General features: G+C 35.9%; 3 protein-coding genes across 6 annotated transcripts in view; 2 read left to right on the top strand and 1 right to left on the bottom strand.

Annotated features, from left to right (window-relative positions):
• The window catches only part of LOC107715638 (calponin-1-like), an 8,842-nt gene extending 7,855 nt beyond the window's left edge, over nt 1–987 (top strand). Inside the window, exon 7 of the mRNA XM_016521793.1 lies at nt 327–987. Within this exon, the coding sequence (XP_016377279.1) occupies nt 327–566 (240 nt within the window). The 3' untranslated portion in view covers nt 567–987. The remainder of the gene's footprint in view (nt 1–326) is intronic.
• Nucleotides 988–1,650: 663 nt separating this feature from the next.
• On the top strand, nt 1,651–9,142 carry LOC107715656 (transmembrane protein 205-like). Of its 4 annotated transcripts, none has more exons than XM_016521828.1 (4): nt 1,651–2,194; nt 7,144–7,252; nt 7,331–7,494; nt 8,408–9,142. In XM_016521828.1, the coding sequence occupies exons 2-4, from the start codon at nt 7,153–7,155 to the stop codon at nt 8,708–8,710; spliced, it is 567 nt and encodes a 188-aa protein (XP_016377314.1). In that variant the 5' UTR covers nt 1,651–2,194; nt 7,144–7,152; the 3' UTR covers nt 8,711–9,142. The 4 variants fall into 4 exon arrangements, with proteins under 4 accessions (XP_016377314.1, XP_016377312.1, XP_016377311.1 ...); XM_016521826.1 differs by lacking the exon at nt 1,651–2,194 and adding an exon at nt 6,528–6,646; XM_016521825.1 differs by lacking the exon at nt 1,651–2,194 and adding an exon at nt 6,528–6,713.
• Nucleotides 4,123–5,544, bottom strand: elof1 (elongation factor 1). The gene is made up of 4 exons (XM_016521829.1): nt 5,450–5,544; nt 4,837–4,958; nt 4,682–4,752; nt 4,123–4,253 (listed from the first exon to the last, which is right to left on the bottom strand). Exons 2-4 carry the CDS (start codon nt 4,950–4,952, stop codon nt 4,189–4,191), a joined length of 252 nt encoding a protein of 83 aa, XP_016377315.1. The 5' UTR covers nt 4,953–4,958; nt 5,450–5,544; the 3' UTR covers nt 4,123–4,188.
• Nucleotides 9,143–9,737: the final 595 nt, after the last annotated feature.

Raw genomic sequence — 9,737 nt, 5'->3', positions numbered from 1 at the left:
CCGTGGCTTCAGCGTCTATTTTATAGTGTAGGGGGCTTCTAGAGAGCATTTGATTGGACAGAAAGTTTGATGAGAAGCTGAAGTACGATGTGACGTCAAAAAAATCGTTGAGCCGTTTTGGCGGAAGTGACGAACTGAAAGCTTTGAATGCTTATATCTTCTAAATGCGAATTTTGTCACTGTTTTGGAGCACACTGCCTTATAGATAACCTTAAGACTAACATATTGATACCAACAAACACCCAAAAAACTTGATTTCATGGGGACTTGAATGTTTTACAATTCCTAGTACTGTTCATATGTCTTTCCCTTTTCCTCCTCCGCAGTCCGGCATGACGGCCCCCGGCACCAAGCGCCAGATCTTCGATAAGAAGCTGGACATGGAGATGTGCGACACCTCTATCGTCTCGCTGCAGATGGGCACCAATAAAGTGGCGTCCCAGACCGGCATGACGGTGTACGGTCTGCCGCGTCAGGTGTACGACAGCAAGTACTGCTCCAGCCCTAATGACTACATCAACAACGGCCAGGACTCAGAGATGGATGGATATCAGGATTCTGACTAGGATGAACAGACAGCTGCCAGCACACTGCTTTTTTTTAAACTCACCTGCACTATTTTTAAATTCCAAAGTCATGTCGACCAGTAGGACCAGCTTCAACTGTTTCCTGACATCACAGCCACTGATCAAAGCTGAGAACCTCAGTGACTGACCGTTCGTAGAAAACAAACTTAGGAGGAATGTCTTTAAAATGTCTTATACACACAGGCTTTACATGCTTCTCACTTATGTAGTTTTTTATTATTATTATTTCAGTTTTATTTGATTCTATTGATATTTTTGAGCGTGTCATTTTCCCATCTCCTGCATGGCCCAATTTTCTTATATGATGATAAATGTGGAGGTATTATATTTATGATGCCTCATAGTTACAGTACATATACACTACTAGTTTAGAATCATTTAGATTTCTTAATGTTTTTAAATGAACTATCTTATGCTCACCAAAACTGCATTTATTTGATTAAACATACAGTAAAACAATGAAATATTATTACAATTCAAAAGAACTGTTTTCTGTTTGAATATATTGTGAAATGTAATGTATTCCTGTGATCAGAGCTGTATTTTCAGCATCATTACTCCAGTCTTCAGTGTCACATGATCCTTCAGAAATCATCCTGATCTGCTGCTTCGTTATTACTGGTGCTCAATTGTTTTTAATGGTTCTTATTATTATCATGTTTTTGCTGCTTAATATTTTTGTGGAAACTGTGATACATTTATTTGAGCATTATAAATGTATTTACTGTCACTTTTGATCAGTTTAACGGATCCTTTCTGGGAAAAAAAAGTATTTCTTTAAAAATCGTACCCTATATTTTTGAATGGTAGTGTATTGTTTTTTAAAAAAAATTTTTTTATTAAAAAAACACCAAAAACTCAACATTGATAAGAATAAGAAATGTTTCCTGAGCAGCAAATCAGCATATTAGAATGATTTCTGAAAGATCATGTGACACTGAAGACCGGAGTAATGATGCTGAAAATTCATCGTGGATCACATTACATTTTAAAATATATAACAATAGAAAACAGAGATTTGCAATTGTAATAATATGTTACAATATTACTGTTTACAGTATTTTTTGATCAAATAAATGCAGCCTTGATAAGCAAGAGACTTCCTACAAAAAAAAAAAGTTTAAAAATATCTCAGTTATTCCAAACTTCTGCCCCATAGTGGATTTTCAGTGGATTTGGTCAAACCAGCAGCTTTTAATAGGTTTCATGATGCTCTTTTGATTGGATGGAGGAAGAGGAAATCCACCAAAGACGCCCCACTACTGCCAATTTCCCGAAGAATCCCAAGTGAACTCCACTACTGCGTCTAAGAGATTGTCTGGATTTTTTTTTTATAGATGCTGTCATTCAGCTATAAGCTTCAAAACATTGAAATACTGTCAAATAATAATGTCGATGTTGCGTAATTGTTTGAAAGGGTGTAAACCCTGCTCCAGCACACCTGCTTGTACTTCTCAAGTAATTCTGATTTGCTCATTCAGACGTGTTAAATAGAGTTGCAAGAACTTGAAATTGAGTTTGAGTGTCTTGCCCTAAAAGCTGATTCAGTGACAGGAACGCTTTCGGAGGATGTTGATCCAGGAGCACGTTTATCATGTCCTGCTGGGGTAAACACAGTAAGCTTCTTCATTCATCAGAAAACCTGCATGTGGAGTCATTACTAAGAAAACGAGAAAACTAAAACGAAAGGGAGAGGAAGCTGAAATCTAAAAGGTCTCGGTGAATGAAGTTAGAAGTACATGTCTTTTGTAGTGCGGAATAGTATTGCATCAAGCTACTAGAGATTGCCCACAAAGCAGTTTATCTACATTATTTTAATGGATTATAATTATTGAAAGACATTTTAATTATTAAACTAGTAAAATGACTTTTTTTTTTATTCAGTTTATCCTTTTATTAGAGTGTAGACGGACAAATGGAGAACAAGCTACTGTTCGTTTTTTTTTTCAATACTGTGAAAAATCATGTGAACCAAAACTGCATGACTTAAATTGTAATGGCACCTTTTGTTTTTCTTTTTTTTTGAAAAATGACTCGCTCCCAATAGCTATATAGAAATTATTTCGTAAACTTGCATATATGCGCGAGTGTTACCGCTTTTAGCCTGCCAAACCTGATACTCAATTATGAAAGTGAAATTATGCAAAAATACAACAGGCAAGACCTGCTCACTATTTAGGATGGTTGTGAGTCCACATATAAGTTTTAATGTGCATAGTTAATATATTTAGCTATTTAAAAAAAAAAACGTTTGGACATGACTAGATCTCACCCTCATGTAAATCAGTTGTTGAAGATATTAGTCATATTTCATTTCTATATCAGTGTGTTAAGGATTGTCATTGTTTTGCATTACCGCTGGAAACAGCTGAACACAAGAACATAAAACGGTGAAATACTTTCGTTTCTCACAGAAGGTGATGCAACGTGTCCCTCTTGCATTAATGCTTCTAATGTCTTTATTTATAAGGCTTACCAACAAAGGCTGAGCAAGTGAAAAACTAATAAATCACTATTTTCAAATGACTTGTCTTTACTTGTCAGTACTGGTTAAAAACTGAGTAAGGATTGACATTGTTTTGCATTACCGCTGGAAACAGCTGAACACAAGAACATAAAACGGTGAAATACTTTCGTTTCTCACAGAAGGTGATGCAACGTGTCCCTCTTGCATTAATGCTTCTAATGTCTTTATTTATAAGGCTTACCAACAAAGGCTGAGCAAGTGAAAAACTAATAAATCACTATTTTCAAATGACTTGTCAGTACTGGTTAAAAACTGAATATTTTGTTATTAACATTTACATTTTAACTGATTCCACAACAGAAACGGACCACAGATTTCCACAAGAGAGAACATGCAGATGTTTTATTGACACTACATGGTCTTATAAAAACCTAAATTGTAAAATAAACAAGACAAACTAAAAGATTAGAAACAAATGAAAACAACAACAAAACACCGCTATTTTGAAATGAATGATGTTCGTGGCATTTTCTCAGCATTTCTGTAACGATAAACAAAAGGGAAAAGGCTGAATTTTAAATCATCATCATCTCTGTGTTGCCCGAACCTCCATCTGTGGCTTTATTCGATCATTCTTTCAGCTTCAATACAAGACTGAACAGTGAATCAGTACAGGAGTTTAAAACAAACAAAAGTCTTCAAGTGTATTTGGTCATCTGTGACATTTGACCCAGCAAAACTACTGATTGGCTGCTTCACAAGCATCTATCCAATCACTGTACACGTCCACCGGCTCCGAGAGATCTGAGAGAGTGATTAAGGACAAGACCGACATCACATTAAACCAATAATTCACCCCAAAATTTGCTGAAAATATTAACTGAGAAATGTTAACTAAGAAACGTTGTTTCTAACAAACATGCAGCTTTCCACTTCTCAAGACATTAACTGAAGGACTGGAGTTGTGTGGATTGTGATGTTTTTATCAGCTGTTTGGACTCTCATTCTGACGGCACCCATTCACTGCAGAAGAGTGAGCAAGTAATGTAATCCTAAATTTCTCAGTACAGGAGTTTAAAACAAACAAAAGTCTTCAAGTGTATTTGGTCATCTGTGACATTTGACCCAGCAAAACTACTGATTGGCTGCTTCACAAGCATCTATCCAATCACTGTACACGTCCACCGGCTCCGAGAGATCTGAGAGAGTGATTAAGGACAAGACCGACATCACATTAAACCAATAATTCACCCCAAAATTTGCTGAAAATATTAACTGAGAAATGTTAACTAAGAAACGTTGTTTCTAACAAACATGCAGCTTTCCACTTCTCAAGACATTAACTGAAGGACTGGAGTTGTGTGGATTGTGATGTTTTTATCAGCTGTTTGGACTCTCATTCTGACGGCACCCATTCACTGCAGAAGAGTGAGCAAGTAATGTAATCCTAAATTTCTCCAAATCTGTTCCCATGAAGAAACAAACTCATCTACATCTTGGATGGCCTGAGGGTGAGTAAACTCAGCAAATTTGTATTTTTGGATGGACTATTCCTTTAATAATATACATCATGCAATAAATACAGATACTCATATCGTATAAATGTATCAAATTTCGAGAAGGATACAAGTTATTGGTGTCTGGAATTCCTCTAGACACACAGTACAGGATATTATCCCAGTATTTCGACTTCGTTCCCTGGAATAAAGTAGAATTTTTGTGCATTAGTGATAGTTTTGTTAGATCTTTAAGTAACACTTAAGGAGTTTTATTACTTCTTACATCTTGACGTCACATGATTTCTCGTGGTTACAGAAGGGGCAGGTAAACTGGGTGTCCAGATTTCCTGTCATCTTTTTCTTGGGAGGGGGTTTTCTCTTCGACTTTCTGCGTCCCATCTTTTGCTTCATGGAGGAAAATTAGATGAAATATACTTTAAAGCAATCTTTGAACATTAACTGAATCAAATATACAAAAGCAACAGGCTTTTGCACCCATGAGGTTTGCAACATAAACACACAGACCTTTATGTAATAACATTTAGCATCTAAAATTAATGGACATTCTTTCTAACGACAGATTAAACCGCGTTGATTGTGCATTTTGTCTTAAAACTGAAACGACAATAATACAAATGTATACAATAATACAAATTTATATTTAAACTGGTGTATATCTAGCTGGCATGTTTCTAATGTTTATTTTTATTTAGTTTAAACATTAGGATATTTAGAGGTGATCTTAGAGGCAACATAAACACAGAAAATCAAATAAACACAATCAGTAAAATGAAAATACAATGTAAACCATATGGTCAAAACACTCACGATAAATATACAAGCATTTAAACATTTAAGAACGACATTATGCTTTCTGGAGAAAACAAATCTCTTACCAAACTGCGATTAATGTGAGGCGACTCTCGAGGAAAACGAGCACCCAGCGCCTGCAAAGAATAAACAGAAGATTTACTTCCGCTCGGTCAAATGTCCCTGCAGTTTAAAAGCGGAGCGCCCTCTAATGGTAAACACCAGAACTACAAGAGTTTGTTTGGTGAGCGAAAACAACGTACAATTTCAGTGAATTTCATTGTGTGCATTCTGTGCGCATAGTTTTATTTCAAACAGTTATCCTTTTTATGCTCTTATAAACGCTTGGTTTAAAATAGCCTAAGTTCCTTTGGTTTAAATGAGGATCAGCTCTGACCCCTACCGTTAAACATCAGAACTGCAATATCTAATAATTTCATTGGGTGAGTATGAACAAACTATAATTTAACTGTTTTAAGAAAATAAATAAGTCTAGATCGTTGTCAGAAGCACTTATTATACGCCCATAAACAAGCAAACCAAATAACTTATGTTAACGTTATGTACATATTGCGCTGTACTGCATTTTAATACTGTGTTGTATTTAATGTTTTTTTGTTTGTTTGTTTTGTACTGCATTTTATATTATGAATTTGATGTTAGGAGCACTAAACTCCGTTCAAATCTCGACACATTAACAAAAATGTTCTGTGTGTGTGTGTGTGTGTGTATACATTTTCCTTGGCAACTAACTTAAATAAGTTTAAGTTCAAGTACTAAAAGAAATTACCAAAATTGAAATAAACTAAATAAAACATTTTTAAAAACTAATAAAAATGGCAAAAGCACATATCAAAATACAAAATTACTAAAACTTTAAAATGAAAACTTAAAATATAAAAAATAAAAGCGGATTCATAATATTAATTAATACTATCCTAGTATATACAAAATACTAAATAGATTGGGTGTTATAACAGATTCAGTGTTATAAAAGATATATGTAGTACTGGTTTAACGTTACTTATTTGCTAGAGTTAATTAGTGACAATTTTGGATGGACATTAGAAAGACAAGCAGCTCCTTGCATCGTGATTGGATGACAGACGTCCATGCATTTGAATAATCGAGTGTGATTGGGTGGTGTGATCACGGGGGCGGGACTAACACAGTGTGATATCGAGCAACTACAGGAGCAACAGAAATTTTGTGCAGAAGATAAGCACCAGTTTTTTTCGAAAGTGATCGTAGAAAGAACTGCATAAAGAGACTTATAAACTCGGGTACGTGTTTACTATAGACCGGCAGAATTCACTCTGAGAAGGAAATCGCTTCAGTGTGATTGCTTGCGTAAGTAACAGAAATTGCGTGAACGACTATCACGGAAGCCTTGAAACGTGCTGTTGTCATTTCTTATTAACGGGACAAAAAGTAAACTGATGCAAATTATATTAGCAGATCCAAAAGCATAACCGATCAGGATCATCGGTAAGGTTTTTAGGCGCAAGAACTACAGCCTCTGTTTTGCAATAGTATGTTGTTCTCGACAATCAGACCATACACAAAACTCTTATCTGTACTGACACGCTTTAAATGCATTTGCACGCATAATGGCATAATGCATGTTATTATTTGTGAAATGCTATGCATTAACGTTAAAGTTTTAGATTTAGCTGATACTGTGACTCTTTATTCTGATGCAGATTTTTTTGTGATCTCTTCTTTTTTAAAATATGTTGATTTATTTATTACTTTTTTATTAATATTATTCACTTTTCAGAAGTTAATTATGGCTACAGAGGGAGACCCAACTGACTTTGTGAAAGTGCTTCACCTTCTGGTCATTTCCTTCACATGGGGAATGCAGGTGTGGGTGTCTTTCATAGCAGGTAAATTAATATGGTGTTATGATAATTATGTCATCATATAACATTCCATATACTTCTAATTCCTCTTTATATTTTCAGGTTTTGTGCTGATTTCCCAGGTATCCATGCACACATTCGGCCTTGTGCAAAGCAAGTTATTCCCATTTTATTTCTACTGTCTGCTGGGTGCTGATGCAGTCAATCTGGCCATATATGCTGTGTACCACCCTAGAGAACTGCTGGACTGGCATGAGGGCATACAGGTGACCAATCAAAATGTTTGCCTTCTGCATGATTCATTAAACGAGTAGTTCACCCAAAAATGAATATTTGCTGAAAATGTGCACTCGGGCCATCCAAGACGTAAATGCGGTTTGTTTCTTCATGGGAAAAGATTTGGAGACATTTGCATTACACCACTTGCTCACCAATAGATCCTCTGTAGTGAATGGGTGCCGTCAGAATGAGAGTCCAAACAGCTGATAAAAACATCACAATAATCCACACCACTCCAGTCCATCAGTCAACATCTTGTGAACCAAACAGCTGTGTATTGTAAGAAACAAATCCATCATTAACACATTTAAACTTTATCGGTTCTGGCTCAAATATGTGTCTGTAACCCATAATAACGATGCTTCCTCCAGTGAAAAAGTCCATCCCCTGTTGTCCTCTTTACATCAAAATCCACCAACACATTTGTTTAGAACTGTTCTGGACTGTTTTCACTTGTAAACAGTGCTTGATCTGTGCATATTTCTCTCTCAATTCAGATGAGGCGACTTTTTCACCAGAGAAAGCAATAATGTGGATGGAGGTCTCATATTTTATTTGGAAGCAATGGTTTAACATTAAAAACCCCTTAATGATGGATTTGTTTCTAACAAATACACAGCCTTTAACTTCACAAGATGTTTAATGATGCACTGGAGTCATGTGGATTATTGTGATGTTTTTATCAGCTGTCATTCTGACGGCACCCATTCACTGCAGAGGAACCATTGCTGAGCAAGTGATGTAATGCTATATTTCTCCAAATCTGTTCTGATGAAGAAACAAACTCATCTACATCTTGGATGGACTGAGGCTGAGTAAACTTTCAGCAAATTTTTGTTTCTCATTCTTCATTTCGTTTCACGCCTCTCTCACGCTCTGTTTTTATTTTTTTCTGAGCAGATGACTCTGTTCTTTGTGGCCGTGATCATGGCCGGTCTGAACGCGCAGTGGTTTTGTCCATCTGCCACAGAGTGCATGCTGGTCATGCAGGAGATCGAGAAGGAACACGGTCTGGGGAATCAGGTGGGTATGAGCTCCAATAAGGAAGGATACGCCAAACTCCGTGAACAGGACCCAAAATACAAGGAGCACAGGACCACCTTCTACCGCTACCATGGTCTGTCCAACCTCTGCAACCTTATAGGCTTTTTCTCCACTACCATCAATCTCATTTACCTGGCCCTCCATTTGGGAACTATATGAGTGTGTTGTGCGTTTATGAGAAAGAGTCCAGTCAGTGTATGTTCTCTTTTTCTGTCAGAATGTTTTGTATAACAATAATGCTTCTAGTTTTTATACAACAAGAGGTTTTAGTGTTCTTTAAGGTTAAAAGAACCAAATTCAGAACCGTTGAAGTGAGCCAAAAGTGAAAAGTTGATTTTGTATTCACACTGTCCATAAAAGTGGACTCGGATCTCAATTTAGTCCGTTTTATTTGTGACTGGGTTTCAGTCCATTTCAGCCCAATTTGTCCATGACTTTCCTTTGAAATCTTTCTATATAAGGAATAATTCTTGTGAATCGTTCTCAGACAATGTATAAAACGCATATTTTTATGTCTGGAGTTTTTTTTATTATGTAAACATTTCCAGCCATATTAAATGATATTATTATGGATGTTAACAGTATTTCTCCCTACTTTAAAATGCTTCAGAGTGGGTAATTGCATTGAATCTTTTGTTTATAATAAACAGACTGTCTGTTTAAACATGCATTAGTGATAATATAGCTGTTTGATTGTTTAAACAATGTGTTCTAATTTGTTGGTGAAGTATAATTCTTATCTGCTTTTGCCTTAATGCTTCACAATGTGAACAATACATATGTTTTCCCACTAGAGGGCTGTTTGTGGAAAGGCTTATGGAAATGAGAGGACCAATTTTAGAATTGTCAATCATAAAATGCTGTTTACATTTCCTATAGAATGAATGACACTAAAATGGCAATTAAACTCTATGGAAAAGCAATGAATAGTAACTGAACCTTTGATCTTCTTTGTAAACATGATGTTTGAACAGCAAAGTAAACTTCCTTTTATTACTGGACATGGAGGATGGTGCTGTTGAAGATTGAGTGACATACAAATGTGATGTTGTTGTTGTTGTGCATATTCAAGCCTTTGCTATGAAGATCTGTTGAGTTACTTTTTTTTCCCTTTTAATTATAAGAATGCAAACGTTATTTGTGTGTGTTTGTGTCCATTGCAAACTGACAGTTTTTTTTATTGACC

This window comes from Sinocyclocheilus rhinocerous, unplaced genomic scaffold (genome assembly GCF_001515625.1).
Source record: "Sinocyclocheilus rhinocerous isolate Xijiao unplaced genomic scaffold, SAMN03320098_v1.1 scaffold239, whole genome shotgun sequence".
Lineage (NCBI taxonomy): Eukaryota > Metazoa > Chordata > Actinopteri > Cypriniformes > Cyprinidae > Sinocyclocheilus > Sinocyclocheilus rhinocerous.
The sequence above is the reverse complement of the archived record's forward strand: the minus strand, read 5'-3'. Positions and strand labels throughout refer to the sequence as shown.

What these genes read in the sequence shown, in the direction of transcription:
- elof1 (XM_016521829.1), bottom strand. Translation starts at nt 4,952, where the DNA reads ATGGGACGCAGAAAGTCGAAGAGAAAACCCCCTCCCAAGAAAAAGATG. An exon ending in AAATCATGTGACGTCAAGAT is followed by an intron (nt 4,753 to 4,836) that starts GTAAGAAGTAAT and finishes ACTTTATTCCAG; the next exon opens with GGAACGAAGTCGAAATACTG. An exon ending in ATTCCAGACACCAATAACTT is followed by an intron (nt 4,254 to 4,681) that starts GTATCCTTCTCG and finishes TCACTCTCTCAG; the next exon opens with ATCTCTCGGAGCCGGTGGAC.
- LOC107715656 (XM_016521828.1), top strand. Translation starts at nt 7,153, where the DNA reads ATGGCTACAGAGGGAGACCCAACTGACTTTGTGAAAGTGCTTCACCTT. An exon ending in GTGGGTGTCTTTCATAGCAG is followed by an intron (nt 7,253 to 7,330) that starts GTAAATTAATAT and finishes TTATATTTTCAG; the next exon opens with GTTTTGTGCTGATTTCCCAG. An exon ending in ACTGGCATGAGGGCATACAG is followed by an intron (nt 7,495 to 8,407) that starts GTGACCAATCAA and finishes TTTTCTGAGCAG; the next exon opens with ATGACTCTGTTCTTTGTGGC.